General features: G+C 46.4%; 1 protein-coding gene across 3 annotated transcripts in view; it reads right to left on the reverse strand.

The window, feature by feature from the left end:
* Chst11 (carbohydrate sulfotransferase 11) overlaps positions 1 to 23,261 on the reverse strand; it is a 194,611-nt gene that overhangs the window by 92,039 nt on the left and 79,311 nt on the right. For all 3 annotated transcript variants that reach the window (XM_048356845.1, XM_048356836.1, XM_048356853.1), the window contains exon 2: positions 2,638 to 2,723. In XM_048356845.1, the coding sequence (XP_048212802.1) occupies positions 2,638 to 2,723 (86 nt within the window). The remainder of the gene's footprint in view (positions 1 to 2,637; positions 2,724 to 23,261) is intronic.

A 23,261-nucleotide genomic window follows, 5' to 3' on the forward strand; every position in this document is an offset into this window, starting at 1 on the left:
CTTCCTTCTACTACTTAGGGTATTCAGGCACCAAATTCCCCAATGAGTCAGCCCAGAACCCAGCAGAAGAAGCCTGGGGCAATATTCAGGCTACAATTGCCAGACCTAGAGCTCCATCCAAGGCAGGGAAGTGACAGGGGAGTCACACTGCCACTCACAACTCAGGAGTCATTTTTCAGAAGGGAGTGCAGGCGAGATATGGGAATAAGAAGGCTCTTTGGCTCATTTTTCTGCAAAAGCTTTAAGAATTCAGCATCAGTGAAGCCCAAACTCTTCTACCACACACCATGGTCCACAGAAATACCAAATTAAAAATTCAGCCCAAACTAACGGTCAGAGACCATGACCAAAACAGTCGTCTCTCACCATCCCACACACTTCAGGAGCTACTTAAGGTCAGCTGATTTTCCTAATGTTACCACTGATCTGCCCTCAGCACCGCATACTAATTTTAGTCCCAGCAAATGGACCAGCCCTGGAATCTTCCCATCAAGACACACAGGCCACTGGGGCTGTTACCATGGTGACCAGGCCTCTGAACTTCGCTTCTTAATCTCCACGAGGAACACATCCTCTTCGGTGGAGCTGCTCTTGCTGCAAGAGGACCTTTTTATACCATGAACAACACAGATGTCACCTTTGCTACTTCCCCAAGCTAACGAGTCAGAGTGACTGTGAGAATCAGTTAGCAAAACTCACCCAACACAAGGGGGTCTTGCCAAACTGGTACAGAGAAGTACACCTGCTCAGGCATCAGTGGCTGGAAGAATCCCACGTGCAATGTGGATGGCAGATTTACCCATCTGCAGGCCTTCTTTGGAGGTGTAGGAGGAGGTTCCTCATAGTTTTGGCTGAGGCCTCAAGTCACAGTTCCATTTCTGGGGCCTGCAATGTCTGTGTTTCCAAGGTTTGAACCTTGGGCAGGTGCAAAAGTATAGTCCAGTACTAAACCCTACATAACTCTAATCCTAAACAACTCTACTAGAATTTCAGAATGTTGTACAGGTTGAATCTACCCCACATCCAAAAGAAACAAATGTTTCAGAGAGTAAACTTTTAATTATTTTAGAAAATCTGCATATGCATAATGAAGAATTCAGTTGTGCTTCATATACACAGTCTGAAGGTCATTTTGTAGGATATTTTCACTGCACCAGCATTGTGGCTATGACCCATCACGTGATGTTAGGGCATGCCATTTTCTATTTGAGGTGCCATGTTGATTCTCAAAAAGTTTGGGTTTATAATAACCCCCTCATCAAGTGGGCTAAAGACTTACAAAGAGACTTCTCTGATGAGGAAATGAGAATGGCCAAGAGACATATGAAAAAATGCTCTACATCACTGGCCATAAAAGAAATGCAAATCAAAACAACATTGAGATTCCATCTCACCCCAGTAAGAATGTCATATATCAAGAATACTAACAATAACAATTGTTGGAGGGGATGTGGCCAAAAGGGAACCCTACTTCATTGTTGGTGGGAATGTAAACTGGTTCAGCCACTCTGGCAAGTAGTATGGAGATTCCTCAAAAGGCTCAATATAGAACTCCCCTATGACCCAGCAGCCCCACTTTTGGGTATCTATCCAAAAGACCACAAACAAAATCACAGTGATGCCACCAGCACAACAATGTTCATCACAGCACAATTTGTCATAGCGAGAATCTGGAACCAACCCAGATGCCCCTCAGTAGACGAATGGATCAGGAAAATGTGGTACATATACACAATGGAATTTTATGCCTCTATCAGAAAGAATGACATTGTCCCATTTGTAAGGAAATGGAAGGACTTGGAAAAAATTATACTAAGTGAAATGAGCCAGACCCAAAAAAACATGAACTCTATGGTCTCCCTTATTGGGAATAATTAGTACAGGTTTAGGCAAGTCATAGCAGAGCATCATAAGGCCCAATAGCTATACCCTTATGAACACATAAGATGATGCTAAGTGAAATGAACTCCATGTTATGGAAACAATTGTTATATCACAGTTGTAACTACTTTCAACGTCCCATCTGTATCTGTAGCATCTATTATTGATGATGTTCTTGTATCACCTTCCTGTGGTTGTACCTACACTATCTCTGTAATCTTATCTGAGTATAATGGAAATCGTGTATACTGGTATTGGAAGTAGGAAATTGAAAGGGGATACCAAAATTGAGAGACACAGGGTAAAAAAAGACAAACAACTACAAAAGCAATACTTGCAAAACTGTTTGGTGTAAGTGAATTGAACACCTCCGGGAGGGGGGGGGGAGGGAAAGGGGGAGAAAGGAGGGGGGTATGAGGGACAAGATAACAAACAGTACAAGAAATGTATCCAATGCCTAACGTATGAAACTGTAACCTCTCTGTACATCAGTTTGATAATAAAAATTTGATGAAAAAAAAAAGTTTGGGTTTAGAAATATGATGAACTGGGTGTTTTCAGATTAGGGATGCTCAACCTGTCTAAGAGAAAGGGAATTCAACAAGTAACCAGTGACAGTAAAATGCCAAGAAAGAGGAGAGAGAGTTTAAATACCCCCAAATGCACTTTTGGAGTTTTCCAGTATGGCTCCCTCATCCTCAACTTGTCAGGTGCCAGCAGAGGCAGCCGCACGGGCACAGAAGTCTGGGATCTTACCTGGATGGGGTTGTAGAGTTCCTGCAGAGGACTTCGTGATCCCTTTCTGCAACAGACATCCACACCGAACGGATTCCTCCGCATGACTGGGGGAAGAAAGTAAGACTGGTCAGAAGTGAAGGAAACAGAGACAGAAGTGTCTTGTGTGACAAAGAAAAAAGGCATGCAAGGAGCAAGGGAGCAATAGAGAAGAAAAAAGCAAGACTGTAGATCTGCTTCTAGCAAAAGCAGATTCTCGATCCAAAGCAGATTTCTTGATCCAATGGCAGGCAATGATTCACCCCCAACATTCTAAACTGTGCTAAAAATGCTCCCCAGCAAGTCTGCAAGGAAACATGGCGGCATCTACAGGTCTCTGAAATGAAAGACATTGTCAAGCTCATTCCAAGAGAGCCAGTTCTACCACACACTGGGCTGGCTGATGTACAGTCTCCATTGCTTAGCAACAGAGATGCGGTCTGAGAACATCCTTAGGCGACGGTGTCTCTGTGCACATGACAGGGAATTTTACACAAATCTACATAGTACAAGTCATCACTTACTGGCCCGCTGGTATAGTCAAGAGATGGGTATAAACACTAGGTATAGAAAGTGTCTACTGGTATAAGACGAAAACACTTTCACAGTAAACATTTTTTTAATGGAAAGAATATATTGTCAAATAATGATAAGCATGAAGTAAATACACAGTAAACACGTAGTCATTTACCATCTTTATCAAGTTCCCTATCTGTGCATAATTGCACACTCGATGCTTCCATTCAATTGGCAGCACAGTGGGTACATTTACACTGGCATCACCGAAGACACATGAGCACTATTACCGCGTCACGACGTCTCAGTGGCTGTGACGTCACAACGCGAGGTGGTAGGAATTTTTTGGCTGTAGTATATAACCTTGCTTGGTTGGATGTTGTCTAAATCGCTATGATGCAGGGTGTGTGTGTGTGTGTGTGTGTGTGTGTGTGTGTGTGGTGTCCCAGTGCCAGTACTGGGACTTGAACTCAGGGCCCGAGTCAGCCTGAGGTCAGCAACAGTAAACAGTCCTTTGCAACAGCAGATGTGACTCTTGCAGACATCTAGGTGTCCCCTTTGCCTCCTCTCCTGAATCCCCACAGTAGCCCTTGAAAGGAAACACAGCCTGTTCTAGGAGACAGGAGGCCCCGTTTCCTCTCTCCTTTTCCTCCCCTTCTGAGGGCAGGACCAGCACACTTCTGGAAAGGGCCAGACAGCCCTTAGCTTCGGCCCTTGGTGGGGTCAAAGCAGCTACCACCAACATAGCAGAGGCAGTGACAATGGAACACCTATAACACTTCATGTCTGGACAGTGCACACTAGATCATTGTGCGTCAGGAACTCCTTTTCTTCCTCTATGGATTTTTTTTCTCCTAACTGCTTAACAATCATGAACAGTGGGCCGGATGTGACCCCACTAGTAAGCATTTGCCATCCCCTGCCCTGGGGAACCCAGCCCACAGCAACTAAGCCCCCTTCCACAGCCTGCAAGTCTGGCCACCTTCCCGGGGGAGGAAGGATCTGAGGACAAATGGCAATCCACAGAAGCCACTAGACGTTGATTAGGCTATCCAGAGAAACACTGACTTTTTGTTCTGGAGGAAGGCGGGGTAAAGCTACCTTGTGTTTTTCTTTCATTTATGACTTCATTTTTCATTTCCACCAAAAAGGAGGTAAACGGTCACACGCACGAACACGTTGCCCTTGGTGTACAATGACATAGCAACACTTTGGGAGAGAAAAACACAGCCATAAAACGTGTAAAATTATGCCCCACGCCATGCAGATTAATCTCTCCCCAGGGCAGCACGTAGGCTCATCGAGAGCCGGGGCTGTGGGGCCGCCCCAGTGAGGACCCTGCTGTGGATCTATTACAAGTCTGCTTTTACAGCGGGCAGTATTATTTAATTGGTTTATTTTTCTAATACGAGGCCTTTAAGATGCTCTGACTGTGTGAGGCCTGCAGCCTGGGCCCTTTGCCTCCAGCCCTGCCTGTGATTTCATGGGGTGAGGTGCAAAATAACTTCAGTGCCCCAGGCTACAAAAGTAGCAGGGCCTTGTGTGCTTTTTTATGAGAATGAGAGCCATCCTGCTGTTTGTGGAGGGCTTCTTTCTGTGTGTGGCACTGGTGGGGGGGGGGGGGGGCGGAGAGGGAGTGCCAGCCTTCCCATGGCGAAGGACCTGCAGTTGACAGATCCCTTCTTCGAAACACCCCCATCCCCGCCCCGCCTTTTTAACTAGAGTCAATTTATGGTCAAGGAGAGTTGGGTAGAAGCAGGCAATCAAGACCCAAATATGGCCGGTGCTGCCAAGGGTCCCCTTCCCCATTCTCTTTAGTTTGGCCAACCGAGGATTCAGCCCCGGGATCAGAGGCTGGCCCTGACCACCAGGGTTTGACTATCAGGTTAGGACACTCACAGTCATGATTCAGAAATGGGTCCACCAAACTGCTGGGGAAGAGGAGCAAGAGTAGAGGGATTTGGGGAAAAAATAACGCCCCCCCATCCCCCCCCCCCAAACAAATCCCTACAGTTTTCCGATGTGTTCTACTCACTTGCTGCACTGGTGAACTTGTTTAAATGACAGTTTGGGGGCTCCATGCCCGCAACTGGGATTTTGTTGGCTCATCAGGAAGTGATTAAAGACCACCCCCCTGACTGCTTTTTTGTAAGACTACCTCCCCAACATCATCACTACCACCACCACAACACGGGGCCGGGGGGAGAGGGGCAGAGAGACAAGTCATATTCCAGAGTAAATAACTTCTCCACAGCCTTCCTCCGCTTACCCCCAAGATACCATGGCATTTGAAATGAAAGCCATGGAATGCATCCTTAGTCTGGTGCTGGGTGAGGGTACGGATGACCCCCCACAGGCCCCCCACCCCCGCCCAGAGCTGAGCTCCTGTGCCACCACAGAGTGTAAGGTCTTAAGGTCATAGTTGACTCTTGAGCTAATCACACCCAAACGGTGAGAACAAGGGCCCACCATACCGCCTGGGAGACTGAGGAAGGGTTGTCGGTAGTAGTTGTCCCTTGGTGGGTGCAGGGGAGGGGTCCTAGGGCCCCCAGGGGCATCACAGTGCACATCCACTCATGTCCCTTGTATAAATGGCACATAGGTAGACACATACATCCTCACGAATACTTAAGAACCCTCACTGAATGACTTATGATTCCTAATGTGATGCAAATAGCTGTTGCAATGGATTGTTTAAGGACTGCTGACTGGCAAGAACAAACATCTCCACATGTCTGGGAGCTGTCTCTTAGCTTTTTCTGCTCAAGGATGGCACACTGCTACTGAAACCCCATCTCTGCTTCCAGCTTTTGGATGGTTAATGGGAGAGAAGAGTCTCAGAAACTTTTCTTCTCCAGGCTGGCTTTGAACCATCATCCTCAAATCACAGCCTCCTGACGAGCTAGGATTACAAGCCTGAGCCATCAGAGCCTGGCTATTGATGCACTTTTTTTTTTTTTAAATAGTCTCAGACTACAATCAGTTGAATGCAAAGTGGTGGTGTACACAGGCACCTTGGCTGATTGCAGGCCCGCTAGGCTGAGTCTACTTACCCATTGTGGGTCTGGAAATAAGCGAGCTCAGGTAAGGAAGGCTGAGTAACCAGAGACTCGTGTTTCCCACATGTAATCCACACAACATTTTATGTGAGATCTTGGGACAGTGCCCACTTTACTGGCGGGAATACTGAGACTCTGCAGTACCATGCTCACATCCCAGGACGGTAAGAGTCAGGATCCCAAACCAGGCAGCCTGATTGTCAGCCGCTACACCAAATCAACATTTAAGGGCCACACGTCTCCATGGCTTCCTCTTAGCTTGAGATCTAAGGCAGGTGATTCAGTAGCAAATATACCTCCAAACGCAGACGTACAGGACTCAACAAGACGCAGTGAGTAAAGAGTCAATTAATAACGATTACACCCATTCATCCATTCATTCAAGGGATTTTCCAGCGCCTCCGGTGTGCTGGTGCACTGCCAGGTGTTCGGTACACAGATTCTGTCTCCTCGGGTTATTTTCGGTTGTCAGAAAGGTTTATGAATAACCTAGAATTTCACACTGCCTGTAAGAGCATCATGCAGGTTGTTCCTGGCTATGTAAAGAAGAAACTGCCTGTGGCACTATGGTTATGCTTTTTTTCCCTCCCTTTGAAAATGAAATGCCTGATGATCAAAACCCCTAAGAAATCAGTCCCCAAGGACATCTAGCTGTGGCCATCTGCCAACTATGACCATGAGTTTTATTTAGTTACAAACCCTGCTCTCCTCCTTTCCATACGCACTGTAATTAAACATAGTCCTTAAGAATCTAATTGGCCCCTTTACAGCATGATACCTTTGACCCAGGAAGAGCTCTGTACCAGCCAAGATACATCAATGAAATGATGCGAAATTTCTCCAGCCCCTCAACTTACAGCAGCACCTCAAAAGGCTCACCCTCACTTCTCCAGCACCCCAGCATCATTAGCAGAGACGGGGCTAGACAAGATCCAGCCTTATAAGACAGGGTCTCATAAAAACATTATGGGCTGGGAATATGGCCTATCAGTAGAGTGCTCACCTCATGTACACGAAGCCCTGGGTTCGATTCCCCAGCACCACATATATAGAAGAAGCTGGAAGTGGCACTGTGGCTCAAGTGGTAAGAGTGCTAGCCATGAGCAAAAAGAAGCCAGGGACAGTGTTCATGAAGGCCCTGAGTTCAAGCTCCAGGACTGGCAAACGAAAACAAAACAAGCAAAAAATAAATAAATAAAAACATTAAAAGTACAGAATAAGCATGAGAAATACCAAGCATTGAGAATCTACTTTGGGATGCCTGATGCCTGGCCTAATATTAACCCATGTTTCACACTGGTTCATTTAATCTGCATAAAATCCTTTAAGTGAGATACAATATTCATTCACATTTTACACCGGGGGAACTGAAGCTCAGAAAGGGTGAGCAACTTACCCAGGCTCACACAGCCAATAAACGGAAGGGGAAGTTCTACTACTTTACCAAGCTGCTCTAAAAACAGGAGTGTTGTGTTGTCGCTTCACTCAGCATTCAGAGTGACCTCTTTTTGCCTAAGTCACCCACAATCCACAGGCCTTCCTTCCTCCCCCTAGCAAAATAACTCATGAGCAGCTGACTTGAAACACTTTCCAAATCAGATTTTTCTAAGAGCCCGGGCCTGATTCCTCATCGACTCCACGCTCTGGGTGCAGAACAGCAAACATATTTCCAGATGTTTCCTCCAGATGTGCGGAGTCCTGTCAGTGCGCCAGTGCAGCGTGGTCCTGCCAATGTGTCAAAACATGCCAGTGCTGGATTCAGTCTTACCAAGTCATTCCATGCTCCTTGGGAGGGAATCCACGCTGCCTTGTACCAGGGGACCTGCTCCCAACAGAGGGGAAGTCACAGATGTCCCTCATCCCTTTCCAAGATCACTGGATTCAAACTCGGGTAATCAATCAACCTGGTTTGTGAGGGACCGAGATCACTAACACTTGGAATTCACGCTGCCAAAGCCAGCAAAGTGCCAAGCTAGAGTGGTCACCCAATCGAGCCCTTGGGAAGACGGCTCAGAAACGAAGGTCAACCAAAATGGATTCCAATCCTTCTCTACTCAATTGACAGCCTTGAGACTTGAGACAGGGCCCCAGCTTCGGCAAGTGAGCCAAGACGTCCTATAGCAATGCTGGTTGTATTCCAGAGTGGGGTGGGAATGAAGTCAACATGTAAAATAGCCCGGGGCTTGGCCCGCAAAAAACTGTCTGTGTGAAATATCACAGGACTGGATCTCACCCTTCGCTCGTCTCAGTAACAGGTGGAAGTTCTCCCAGGAAGGACCAGCTCAGAAGTCCAGACTCCACCAACTACCTGCTGATGCTCCTGCCCTCCCCACCACCACTCCCCCACCCCCGCTCCTAGTATCATGGGTTCTCCTACAGAGCTATCTTCTACATGGCCACTATCAGCTCCTGCCCTCCCCCCCCCGCCCCCCCCGCTCCTAGGATCATGTGTTCTCCTACAGTGCTGTCTTCTACATAGCCACTATCTTTTGAAATCAAAGCAGTAACTCAGGAAAGGTGGTAAAGGGAGAGAGGAGGAGCCCACGGCTCTAAGGAGCTTCTCCATCATCCATGGAGAGGAGACAGTTCAGTCCTAAGCAGCCCCCACAAAAGCGGTAGATAACAGAAGCTAAAGTCCTCACAAGACAACATCTGGGGTTAGTTCATACAAAGGTTTTAAAAGTCCCGGCAACTTATACCTCTGAGAGGTTTCATTCTATCTCCAAGACTCTTTGGGCACTTTGAATCCAAAGTGGGGAGACTCTATCTAGGCCATGGTCCCAGCCCTGACCATGGGTGTTCAGAAGGTCCTGCCGAGCCTGGTGAAAGGGTGAACGAGGCGAGGCCATGGCTCCTTCTGTGCTTTAGTTCTTAAAGAATGGAATCATTCTTGAGAAAGAAAGGACTGGCAGGGTGTAAGGGCAGGCACAGAAATGGAGGGGCAAAGGGTGAACAAATGGAGCAGTGGTACTCATTAGACACTGCGTCGAAAATGAACTCTACAACTTGTAGGTGGGGATGGGAGGGAAAAACTGAGAGCAAGGGAAGGGGTGACAATGTCTGAAAGAAATGTTCTCTTTACCTGACTGACGTAACTGTAACCCTTCTGTACATCACCTTTATAACAACAATGAAAAAAAAATTTTAAGGAAAAAAAGCAAGGACTGGCAGTCAGCCTCGGTCTCTCAGATGTGTGCTTGTGCTGGTATTGAGGCCTGAACTTACAGCCTGGCTACTGTCCCTGATCTTTTTCACTCAAGGCTGCCACTGTACCACTTGAGCCATGCCTCTAGCTCTGGCTCTTTGCTAGTTAATGGAGATAAGAGTCTCATACTTTCCTGCCCTTAAACCTTAAACCGCAATCCTCAGATTTCAGCTTCCTTAGTAGAAAGGATTGCAAGTCTGAGTCACCAGCACCCTGCAGGTTTTGCTTTATTGGTTTGTTGTTTGGGTTTGTTGTGTTTTTTTTTTAAGGCATTTCTAGGGGTAGAGTTCAACCTCACAACAAATTCACACTTCTGTGCAACTATTACCACTGTACAGTTCTAGAACTTTCCCATCATCCCAGATAGAATCCCTTCAAACAGCCTCTTATTCCCCTCCCCAGCCAACAATAACACCCTTTTTACCTTCTGCCTCTGTGAAACTGGCCTTAGTTATTCATAGAAGAGGAGCCATCTGGCATTTGTCCTGTCATGACCGATCATGTCACCAAGTGTACAGTCTTTGATGTTCTTTTGTGTAGTGGGGCATGTCAGAATTACAATTCTCGTGGTGTGGATTTACCACCATATCGATCCACTTGTCCATCAAGGGGCACTTGGACTGTTCACCTCTTGGCTACTGTAAACAACACTAACGTGAACGTGAGTGTGCAGAAACACAATGGAGCACACATGAGCCATGGCGAGGCCCAGAGGCTGCTGTGGCCTCCAGCTGTGCTGGAAGGACAAGTCATGGTCACTGCACCTTGGCCATCTAGAGCAGAGCCTGACAGCTCTCTCCTGCCAATCTCAGTGCCCCCACCTCCAACCCATGAGCCTGAAGGGCAGGCGAGGAGTGGTAAGAATAAGCTGGGGCCCTGCAGCTGTCATCTTCAGGACAAGGTCGTGTGCACGAGGCAGCAAGTGACTCGAGTCCAGTCACTGGCTCCACAAGCTCCACTCAGCCCAGAGGGAAAGGTGTCAGGCCACAGGGACTGTAACCTCCAGAATGGCTTTGCAAAGGTGATGCCATAATTGTTTGTGACGCCAGAACTTTACCTTTAAAACTCAGGGTGATTTCAAATGAAGTGGAGAAAGGATGTGAAACAGGAAACGCTAGAGATGCAGAAGGCCCATCAGTGGCTACTTAACGTCAGGGACAGGAAAAGAGAGTGACGGTAAATGGACAAGGGTTTCCCTCTAGAGTGTTCTAAAATTAGGCTGTGGTTGTGTTTGTACAACTCCATAAATAGGCCCCAATTCATCGATTGCTACACATAAAATGGGTGTTTTACACATAAAATAAAATATATGCCTATTTTAAAAATAAGTACATAATTGTTTAAGAATAATGACTGCCATATTAATATTATCAAGAAGATTTTGACCTATTTGAGTAGATCCACCTTGCAATGTCAATAAAAAAGACTTGAATGGGCTATCTTTTGACTAAAGATTGTTTTGAAGTCTTCTCATGTTTTATGTATGATACTGGAGTAAGGGATCTGATTTCTCAATTTGAAGCACTTTATATCAGTTAAGATATTTGTGAAATCAGGCAACAAGTATTCAAAAAAAGACAAGAGCGATCACATTTTAAATCAAATTGAAATTATGAAAAGACAGCTTTGTTAAAGGTCAAATATGAATGCTTATTGTGGATGTATTAAATATCAATCCTGATTGTCACAATTAGGGAAGCTAGTATTTTAGGAGCTTTTTCTGTAAATAAAGGTTGCCTTCAATTACGTGGAAAGACTCACACAAACAGAAAGAACTCACAGCACACTGGGTAGGTGTGGTCTTAGGGTTGGAGTCATGAGGGGAAGGAGCTCCGAGAGCTAGCCACCACACTACCAGCTACCAGGCCTCAACACAGACTCTCCCCCCAGCCCCATCCCCATCCCCATCCGGGTCTGTTTCTGAAAGCCCAGACAATGGTAGAATTTTGTTGTAGAGAAATTTAAAACAGTTAGAGAAACTGAACTTAGCAGTGAACCTAGGAAGGCCCTGACATGTTTCATTTTCCCTTCACTTGAATAAAAACGAAACAGACAGCCCTGCAATCACTCTTTATCCACCTCAATAAGCAACTACAGACACCCGCCAGGCAACTGACATTCAGCTGCCTTCCCACTAGGCTGCAGGGCTTCACCCTGTCCCCTGCGGTCGCCCTGGTCCCCTTAGCAATTGATTTTGCAGGGCTGCAGATAACATGCCAACATTCTTCCTTCCCAGTGTCTGGTGATTCAGGTCTGACTTCCCGACTTGGACACGTGGCTGTCTGCCTCTGGGATTCCCCACTGCTCAGACACAGAGTGACGCAGCTGCCAGAGGGGGAAAAAGAAGGAGTGCAGGTCACTGGGACTGCCCTGCTCCTTGTGCATGGTAGAGAGGGAGCCCCCAAGCCTGCCTCTCCAGGACCACAGAGAGCTGCTCAGCTCTGCCTAGGACCCTCTACCCTCAGTTACATTGTGCCCGGCCACCCTGCCTCATCAGACAAGTCTCCTAGCCGTACAGGGTCCTTGAAGGCTCTGGGAATTGTCACTTACCCTTTATCTCTTTCAAGGCCACCTGGGAAAACTCTGAGCCTCATTGGGCTGCTTTCCCTTTCCCCATCCTCATTCTAGAAAATGATAAGGGACCTAGGGAAGACCAACGTGCCACCTCCACATTCAATATTTACCCAGAACATCAGAATGTGACCTTATTGGGAAGTAGGGTTGTTTTGTTTTGCAAATGTAATTATAGTTAAATTAGGATGAGGTCATGGTAGATTAGTTTTTCCTAAATCCCATGACTGGTATTCTTCTAAGAGGAGGAGAAAACAAAACACAGACACACAGGGGGAAAGGCCTGTGACATGAAGTCACAAGCAAAGGAGGAAGGGACATAACTACAAGCCACAGGTCATCAGGATTACTAGGGTTAGCCAGGAACCAGAGGAAGGAGAAAGGATCCTCCCTGAAGAGAGCTCTGCTGGAGGCATGATTCAGATAGTAGAGTGTCAGACAGTGAGCCGAAGCATCAGATACAAAGTTTGAGTTCTGATCTGGACATAAAGGAAAGAAGAAAGGAAGAGAAGGAAGGGAATGGAAAGGAAGGAAAAGGAGCTTCAAATGAAACCAAGCCCAGTCCAAACATTGATTTTGGATTTAGACCTTCCAGAATTGTAGGAAAATGAATTCTTATTGTTTTCAGCCACTGAGTTTCTGGTCGTTTGTTGAAGCAAACTAATACACAAAGGTTTACAACCTGGGTGACCTTGACAAGGCCGATCAATCTCTTGATGTCAGCCCCTTTAGCTCAAAGATGAGGACAAGATGTTCATCTAGTAGGACTCCTGGAAGGACCAAGTAAATTCCTCCACGTCAAGTAGTTACAGCAAGTAAATACTCAGTAAGAGACAGTTATTATCACTCATATCCACTACCATGTGATTCTAACTATTTCCCGAGAGAGAGAGAGAGAGAGCCTCAATACCTTCTAATCCAACTTAAAACCTCATTGTTATAAGCATACTATATGCACACTGGCCTGTGGCATTAAATTAGTTCACCAACTGGAGAGGCACTATTAAGCCACTCATGGACAGGAGCTCATGATGAATAATAGAGGTGCATTTAGTTGTTGTTTTTCCTTTCTTTTCTTTTCCTTTCTTTACTTCTTTTCTTTTTTTCTCTTTTTTTTTCCTTGTCAAAGTCTGTTTCTGTATCTGATGAGATGGTTCTATGGGGTTTTGTCCCTTATTTATGTGCTGTATCACTGATTGATTTGCACGTGTTGAGCCACCTTTACATCTTGGAATGAAACCAACTTGATTGTGGTATCTGATCTTTTCAACGTGGTGCTGAGTTTTGTTTGCAAGTGGTTTCACTTTTTTGTTGTTCTTGTTTTGTGGGTCATAGGGTTTGAACTTTGGGCCTGGACACTATCCCTGAGCATTTCCACTCAAGGCTAGTGTTCCACCACTTTGAGCCACAGATCCATTTCTGGTTTGGGGGTGATTAGTTGGAGATAAGTCTCATGAAATTTCCTGTCTGGGCTGGCTTTGAACCATGATCCTCAATTCTCAGCTTCCCGAGTAGTTAGAATTATAGGCGTGAGCTACCACTGCCCAGCAGCAAGGGTTTTTATTGAGTGTTTGCAACTCTGTTCATCAAGGACATGGTTTACTTTTTTTTTTCTTGTGCCCTTATCTAGTTTTGGTATCAGGGTAATACTGGCTTCAAACAATGAGTCTGATAGTCTTCCTTCCCTTTCTATTTTATGGAATAGTTTGAAGAGCCTTGGCATTCATTTATATTTAATGGTTGAGTAGAATTCAGCAGGGAATCCATCTGGTCCTGGGCTTTCCTTTATTGAGTCAAGTATTGCTTCATTTTGTTTGTTAAAGATATGTTTGGATATGGGCTGGGAATGGGGCATAGTGGTAGAGTGCTTGCCTAGCATGCATGAAGCCCTGGGTTCGATTCCTCAGTGCCACATAAAAAGAAAAAATTGGAAGTGGAGCTGTGACTCAAGAGGTCTACCACCTTCTAAGGCTAACCTTGAGCAAAAGAAGTTCAGGGATAGTGCCCAGACCCTAAGTTCAAGCGCCAGGACTGCAGAAAGGAAGGAAGGAAGAAAGGAAGGGAGGGAGGGAGGGAGGGAGGGAGGGAGGGAGGGAGGGAGGGAGGAAGGAAGGAAGGAAGGAAGGAAGGAAGGAAGGAAGGAAGGAAGGAAGGAAAGAAGGAAGGAAAGAAGAAGATATGTTTGGGTAGTTGATCTTCTTGATTCAATTTTGGTAGGTCATATACATCCAGAGATTTCTCCACTTTGTCTCTATGTTCCAGTTTATGAAAATACAGATTTTCAAAGTACCCCGTAATACTCCTCCCAGGTTTCACTGGTATGTGTTCTGATACCTCCTTTCTCTTCTCTAATTTTATTAATTTGGGTCCTCTCCTCCTGACAGGGCTGTTGTACTGTGTGTCTGTCTTTTCTTCTGGGTCAAGAGACAGCTAGAGAGAGAATCCATAAGGCACACTCACAGTTATAAAAAGCAACCACCCATCGACCCACACCCATATTTTCACTTCTATGCTTAGATGAGTTAAAAGCAGGGAATTAACTTTTTAATTGTTCATTTGTACTACATTCTTCTGGCATGTTTCTGGCACAGGATGCCAACAGAGAGAACACTGATCTTTAAAAACATGCCCATCTGCACCACGTCCCTGGAGCCAGGAAGATGTTTACACCCTTCAAATCCAGCCACTTCCCTTTTGGGAGATTACACCATGGGAACAATTCAACAGAAGGAGAAAGATGGGTGTGCAAAGATGTTTACTCTAGTGTTTCCCAGCTAATGGCTAAAAACTGGAAAGACTAAGCTATCCAAAGCTATAGAGATAATTTCATAAATCACAGTTCTCTTAGGAACATTGTAAATAAATCATGGCATACTAATGAGTAAAAAAAAAAAAATAATGTGACTATTTTAAAAAGCCCTAATGTAAAGACATGGAAATGGGGGTTAGGACAGTAAAATTAAAAATACAAAGTCAAGGATATCATCTACATAAACAGGCACATGTAAAAGACGGCAGATGGAAATGAGGACACACAGTGGGGCTGTCTTTGCATGTTCTTCCGGGTTCTATGTATATCATTTGAAAATGTGACGCCAACCTACCACTCGATCCAATCACTGGAAATCAGGATGTTCTCAAACAAAAAACTGGAGTTGCCCAAAGAAAACCAAGTGCAGCCCTAAGTGTGGGATATCTTTCCCCAAGAGGTCTTTCCTTGTTGTTGTCGTCATTTGTTCTGTTTTTTCAGCACTGGGGAAGAAACCCAGGCCCTTGCACATGCTAAACATGAACTCTACCCCTGGGCTACATTCCCAGCCCCCATCTTTGAAACATGGGCACACGGAGAATCTGGTGAATTTCTGCATGTCTCAGGATGCTAAGATGCTTCTGGGTCACTGAAACGGCCGCCCTGAAGAAGTGCTGGGGGGGGGGGGGCACCACAGTGACTGCCCCTCTGCATGGGGGTGGTTAGAAAGAGGCAGGCCCACATGGGCTGGAGGAGAAGCTCGAAGCTCTGCTGTCTTCAAATCGTATTCTCCTTGAAGTGTGGCCAGAGGGAACAGGCCACTGCAGCTGTATCCCATTAAACAAGCCCACGCTCCCACTTCCATCCACCGCCTCCCCCCCAGCCCCCTTTGCCTTCTTGTGAGTCCAAGAAGCAAGGCTGAGCCTGTTCCACCTCCAGCATCTCTCTGAAGCAGGCAGTGGGATGGGACTAAGCCCAAGGGAGAGAAAGAAAGAACTAATAAGCTTACCATCAGAATCCACACCCCCCCCCCAAACAGTTCACATGATAAGATCTTTTTGTCCCCTCCTCTTAAAATAAAAAGTTAAAAGCATTGTGATAAAAATGGAGAGATGAAGTCTTGCCTTTCTCGAGAAAACGGTGTAACGAAATCCATGTGGCTGTGATAGGATGGAAGGCATATAACACACATGTATGGGCTGTGTATTCATATTCAAATTCCCTCCAAAGCCAGCCAGGCCTGGTCTATTTGTGCAGGCAAATTAAAAAGCTGTAAAACAGTAAGATGGTGTTTGCAAATGGTGATAGCTACAGAGAACATAGCATCAGATGCTTGCCTGTGGCTACAGAAGGTGGACAGGTGTGTTAGAAAGCTCTTGCTGCCACTACTACCTGGGTGACCAGGGAGGAGAGAAAAGCCATAGGAGAATGTATTTTGAGTTCTGTCTACAGGCTATGGGGAGTGCCAGGCACTTTCATAAACATTCTTTTAGTTAACCCTCTTCCTTGCTAATACAACCTGAGATTTGTCATCATTTCCTGGTTTTGACACAAGGAAAGAACTTGGGCTCCTGACACAGCACACAGCTAGTAAAGGATAGATTCTCTTTGGGGATTTGGGGTAATGTGAGAGTTTTAGCTCAGTGCCTTGTACTTGCTAGGCAGGTGCTCTACCACCTGAGTCTTGCAAGTCCTCCTTTTTTTTTTTTCTGCTTCAGTCCTTTTTTAGATAGGGTCTTGGGATTTTTTTGGCCCAGGACTGGCCTTGAATCATAATCTCCCAACCTACATCCGCCACATAGCTGAGATGAGAAATGTATGTCACCACGCTCTATCATAAAGGCAATGTCTCCAAACTGCGATAGCAAGTAAAGGCTAATGACTCAGTGTGTTACCAACAGGGAGCTGCCTTGTATAGGACAGAAGTGAGAGCAAGGACATGAAGCGCACAGCAGCATTCCCACCTCTGTGTCTATCTTCAAGGGCGAGGCATAATGTGAACAAAGGGAAATGAGTTGCAGTTCGTCAGCAAAAGCAATGGGACAGAGGTAACACAGGTTCCCTCTGACAGAGCTGGGTCAAAATGCTGAGGGTGTCGTCATTCCTGCCTCGCATGCTTGACCCTGCCATTAGCCAATCAGTGATCTTCTACAACGTTCCGGAACCTTTCAGTGGCTCAGTGGTCACCACTATGATGGGCATAATGAGAACACTTGCCCTATAAACAAGTGACTATGACATGAGACCACAAGGCGGCATGCTTTAGCTGCCACGTGCTCTCGGGGAACGTCTTGTGTCTGTGTTTTAACCTCTCTGAAATCAGGGTGTGACTTACAATGAGACAGCAATGACGATGAGGATACTACTGACGCTTCTGCTGCTGACAGGGATGAGGGTGGTGGTGGTGGTGATGCTATGATGGTGATTTTGATGATGGCGATGATGACCATGACAAGGGAGTAGTTCATTCCTGGCATCCTTTGTAGATCCCAATATCTTCTTATCTCAAAGTCCAACCCCCCTGGATAAAGTGTGCTTATTCATGTCCTCCCTCCTTTCTTTTAATTTGCTGCAAGTTTTAATGCTTTATTTTTCCAAGCCAAGACAAAGAACTTCAAGTCCAAATGGCAAAGTGCCACAGCATTGAAATTCCCTGCCCCCGTGAGGTAACGACAAAGACAGCATTTTCCCAGCTGCAGACAGGCAATACCAGGATGCCAAGCCCTCTGAGACACCCTCCCTTCCAACCCCGTGTCCTACCCGTTCCTCACAGGCTGAGGCCCTGGTGTCATGAACGGCAGTGGCTCTCTGATGGAGCAGACTGTAGTCATAGTCCAGCAATACCCAGACCGACTGTCCAGCAGGAGACCCTCCTCCAAATAACTACTCCATCACTTACAAAGGCGAGAAAAGCCAATCAGCATTCCATTAAGTTTCTCCTTTCTAGGACCTCTAATGTTTTCTCACTAGATCAAACGATCACCTTCATCAATGTGTGCACAGCAGTAACATCAAAAATATGGATAGAACTTTCTCAGGTAGTAAGTCTTTCTGTCATAAATGCTTTGTTGACTAGTTGACACAGTTATGTGTGAATTACATGAGACTATGAAGACAGCAATATATTTTAACATATATTATTATGTCTTAGTCTGCTATTGGTTGTTTTACTACAGGCAAGGAAATTTACCCTGAAACTATTTAATTTTTAATTTACTCAGGCTCTGGAGGCTGAAAAGCCCAAGACCATAGTACCAGCATGCGCCCAGTTTCTGGTGAGGGCATTCTGGCTTCATCTTAACATGGCAGACAGTAACACACAATGAGACAGGGCAAACACACTAGCTCAGGTCTTTCTTCTTAGAAAGGTTCAATGTATGGAACTTAATGAGAAAACACTGAGTATTCACTTTAGTTTATCCACAATCCAAATGTCACCAATGAATGCGGCCTAAAACTCCAACTACAGTCAGGCACCAGTGGCTCACACATTTGATCTTAGCTACTCAGGAGCCTAAGATCTGAGGGTTGCAGTTCAAAGGCATTCCATGCAGAAAAGTCCGTGAGACTCATATCTACCAAAAAACCTCAAATGAGTCAGTGAGTTCCAAGATAGCTGGAAGCAGGTAGACTAACTGGCTTAATGAATTTTTTCAATATCCCGCCCTTTATTATATCAGCATAAACAAAAGCCTTTGGCGCTAATGTGGCTGAGAAGTACTAGAAAAAACAAAACCCTGGTCAAATCTAGAAAGCAGTTTTTAGCTTTATGTTGCTTTTTTTTTTTTTATGTCTGGCTTAAGCCTAGAAATTTCCTTCCTGTTAACAGAAATCACGGAAGAGATTTTCCCAGATGCCTTCTGGCTTCAGTCCCCTCATGGCACGCATAACTGAAGGTTGAGAGCAAAAAGTGAATGATTTTATTGGAAGTTGATACCTTTTCTTCAACTATAGAGAAAAGGTTTGGCTACTTTAGGCTGGTCATCTGTCGATGATGCTTTGATGATCAAAGCAGGCTGTCGGACATTATGGTGATAGATCCAGTTGAGTCAGAAGTTGGACGGGCTCCACATGCTTTCTGATCACTTAGAACTGCTAGATGCGATCCCTAAACATTTACCTCCGAGAGGCTAAGAGTTGTTCAAATAACCTTGCATTTCTGGGGCTCTGACCAGCTGGGGACGTTAATCAGCAGTGTGACGACTTAAGAGTCTAGGGATGAAGAAGGGGAAATGAGAGGACATATCACTCCCATTGGGAAGCACTCATTCTCCTGAACCTTCCTTTGAGTTACAGGAAAGGAAAAGCATTTGTTCCAGACACTGGTGAGACAATAACAAAGACCTGTTTTAGCTGTTGCTTGTTCCCACACGCCTTCCTCTCATTGTAAAGAGGGAGAAATCCAAGATCAGGGAGGTTAAGAGATGCCCCCAAGGTCACAGAAGCAATCGGTGACATCTCCATTCCAGTGACACAAAGGGACTTGTCTAGGAACAAGACCTCAGTGGAGGGGGAAGTGCAAGTTAAGGAACTCAGACCTTTTATATCAACAGCAGCTTCTAGAGAGAAGGGAGGGAGGAAGGGAGGAAGGGAAAGGAAGTACCTTGGGAGGGGAAGATGGAGGGAAAGGAAGAAGAGGTGTATAATGAAAAAGAACAATACTGAGCGACAAGGAACGAGGAGCACAAGGAGGAAGTAACGGGACAGACTCTTAGAGAGTGGGGTGTCCCCTCTGCACTCCTCTAGCATAACCCCTAAAGGGGACAAAGGAAATAAAAGTACTTAAGCCCCTATAATAGCTACCTGGGGCTTCCACAGTGCCTCTCCCTTGTGCCAGAAAAATACTCCTTTTTGTACCTCCTACTCTGAATAGAGTTGAGCCCAAAATAGGCCCTCAAATAACACCTTACATTTAGGAAATGAATGAATCCAGCTCTGCAGGTGAAGTAACTGCACAAGACCAAGATTTCAAAACTTTCCTAAGTTTCCTTGAAGAATGGGAAGGGTGTGACCCATCTCTGAGTGACATTGCCAGCGTTCCAGCACCTCCCCGAGCATTTCTGCCCCAGAGAGCCCAGCTGCACTCTCTCCTAGTCACATCCAAAGTCACTCCCAGACACACAGGACAGATGCAACATCATAGGGCACCTGGGAATCTCAGAAGCTTTTCAGTCTTCTGCATTGCCGTCCAGGAAGAGGACCACAATGCCAGGGTTCCTTGGAAGGGAAGTGGTGGCCACCATTATAAGCAGGAAGATAGCAATCACAGGTTGCCACATCTGCTCTGAAGCAAAGACTGAGTCCTGCCCCCCCACCCCAATACAGTGACAGAAAAGTGGACAGGTCACAAAATACAGAAATGAACCGGAGACGATGATCAGTTCAGGCACACTTATCTTCCAGGTTTATTATCTTCTGTGCCATCTAGTTGGATGGAGCTCAAGAATTCAGGCTCTAGAATGGCCTGACATCGTGGAAAGAGAACAGAAAGCTGAGCTCCTAACTCACAGTGGGGCATGAGGTAAAGCCCATACCCACCCCCTTTCTGTATCCCCATATCCTTATCTATAAACAAGGACGGCAGTCTATACAAGATCCTTGCCAAGGGCAATAGCTGTGTAACTCCATGCCCTTGTTGATTTAATGTCTTCCCCCCACGACTGGGAAGCTCACCAAGATTCCACTGGCACTTCACTCCTCACCGAACAGGCCAGCTTTTGTGGCTTCCCTCAGGGCCTGGTAACCACAGACATAAACCTAGAGGCACCAAAAAACACGATGGGGGCCCGGAGCACAGCAACCTGTGTGAGGTCACACGAATAAATGTGTCACAAGATTGTCTAGGGATCTTTTGTTGACTTGTGGTTTAAAAGAAGAAGACATTCTTCTTACATGTAAAAAGGTCCATTTGTATGGCACTTAACCAGGTCAACTCCAGCCCCATCATAAACCAAGGGCTACCCCAACCCAACAAGCACACTGGGGAACTTGGATTATTCACAGCGCCTGCCCCAGGGATGGACACCAGAGAGGAAGTTTATCGTTGGCACTGACCAGACAATGAACTCACCATTCAACTTCACCCCAAAATAGAAATGGAGGTTAAACACAGCTCACCATGGCCTCCTCCACTGCATCAGAGGTTGCTCGTAAGAAAGTCAGGTGAGCTGGACTCTCATGCCTGTAATCCTAGCAACTCAAGAGACTGAGATCTGAGGATCATGGTTTAAAGCCAAGGCAGGAAAGTCCATGAGACTCTTACCTCCAATTAACCACTAAAAGCTGGAAGTGGAGCTGTGGATCAAGTGGTAGAGCAGAACAGGTAGGTTGAACAGAAAAGCTTGGGAATAGAGCCCAGGTCCAGAGTCAGAACCCCGGGACTGGCACAAGAAAAGGAAGAAAAAGTCAGGAGGGAGAATGCTTACTTTGCACCTCATAAGGTTACCTTACCCTCCCCCATCATCCCACCCCACCTTTGCAGTATCATCGGAAAGTAAACAGTAAGCACCCAATGTATACACAGCCATCTTTCCTTTCTAGAAAGGTTCAAAGGGGAGAGCCCTAAAAGTTAGGTTGCATGCAGAACATGAATATATTCAACGCTACAGCACTTTATGCTAAAAATGGTTACAATGGTAACTTTCATGCTATGCATATTTTATCACAATTGTTTTAAAACACGATAAAGGGGAGCAAATATACCCAACCACACTGGTGCCTGCCCACCTACCCTCAGCCAGTGAGACAGGGCCAGCATGTCCCCAGTGTCTGCAGCTGGTGGTAATCATCTCTTCACTGGCCTAAAGTAACCCGGGTCTTGTGTGTGAGCTTGATGTGCAGGGCCTTCGCTTGGATTCACAACCTCTCGCTCAGTCTGGGGGCTGAAATGGAGGCCTCAGCTAGTGGTCCTCTAACTTGAATGCCCCCTCAGGATGGCCTGGGGTGACATCAATACAGATGTCCAGATACCAGAAACCAAGACCATCCATCTAAGTCCAGGAACTAGCCCTTTTCAGTATCCTAGGTGATGGTTTGGAAATGTGGGATAGACCAGGGCCTGGGAACTGTGAGCTGGACAGAAGGGAGATGGACCCAATAGAGGCCTGGTGACATTAGAAATGGGCATGGGGGAATGGCCACTGGGCCGCTTCCTGCTCCTGTACCGGGTTCAGGCTGCCTTGAGCCCTGGATCCATATCCAGGAGGCCCCAACCAGTCCTTAAACAACCAACAGCAAGGCTCCTATGTGCAGCTCCACTGCCTTTTCAGCACGGTGAGCATCTGTGGGCACTGGACACCCAGACGCCAGCCCCGCCCTCCTCCATGCACTCCTATCTTCCCCGCTGCAGACTGGACCCAAGGGCCCCTGCCCAGCAAGGATTGGGAACTTTTCTTCTGCCAAGGACCACTTGGCTATTTATATTCATAGGCCTAGATTTATGAAATCACAATTTGAAATAAAAGCTCCTAGATGAAATTCAAATCCCGCCTGTGGTTGCCTTGGTAAGGCCGGGCCAAAATGCTTTCAAGACCTATGGGGGCCAGGCGTTCTGCACCCAGGCTTTAGGACTGTTATGTGGGGGATTCCAGTCCTGCCGCCTATCCGTGGGACCCAGGGCACATGACACGTTACCTCACTCAGCCTCAACTCCCACATCCGCCAAGCGGGAATCTAAACAAGATTTGGTTACCTCATGAGATAACGAGCTAATTCATGAAGAGTGGTGAGCACACAGCGGGTGTTTAATAAATGTCACTGCTCTCACTCCTAGTAGAAGGTTGCATGTGAAAGTCACAGGGAGGGAAGACACCTAAGAGACGATGTACTTCACACTTCTGTTATTAGAACACCCAAACTTAAGCAGGCACAGTTCACCCCATGATTATAAAGCATCCCTTTTGGGGATCAAGGTGACAAGCATGAACAATATTTCAACCGTGAGTTTTTCCATTCCCCAGGCAAGAGGCCATGAGGCAGGCACCTCAACAACTAGCCCTGAGCCCCATGGATGGAGGGCAGGATGACTGCTCGGGTAAAGCAGTGGCCTCTCCCCTGTCTTCTGCAAGATGGCTTCTCTCACAGGCTGCTGCAAGCCACGCCCTGCAACCCCCACAGAATGTCCCCTTCCAGCCACTCAGAGCCTCTGAGCACATCCAGGGATCAGACAAGGTAGGCCCCCTTCCCCCAGGTTATCCCTAGGAACCTGAAGAGACTCCCAGAAGCCCCTGCATGCTTTTACCCTGCAGGTCTTCTGCTGACTCCACCCGAACCATCCTCATCCACCTCCAGCCACCAACAGCAAGCTCTGTCTCTTCGAATCCTGTTCACGCTGCACACAGTGCCCGCGCTGTGCATCACGCTTAGGGTGACCTCAACCCAGTCGCCTGGGGCCTTCCAAGGCACAATCACATCGCATAGCTCGTTTTACTCTGAAAAGGGCCCAGGGTTGAAAATACAGCCTCCGTTGTCTAACAACAGTCATAGAGACACGGGATTAGGTGCGAGA

The sequence above is a fragment of the Perognathus longimembris genome, chromosome 1 (genome assembly GCF_023159225.1).
Source record: "Perognathus longimembris pacificus isolate PPM17 chromosome 1, ASM2315922v1, whole genome shotgun sequence".
In the NCBI taxonomy this organism is placed as follows: domain Eukaryota; kingdom Metazoa; phylum Chordata; class Mammalia; order Rodentia; family Heteromyidae; genus Perognathus; species Perognathus longimembris.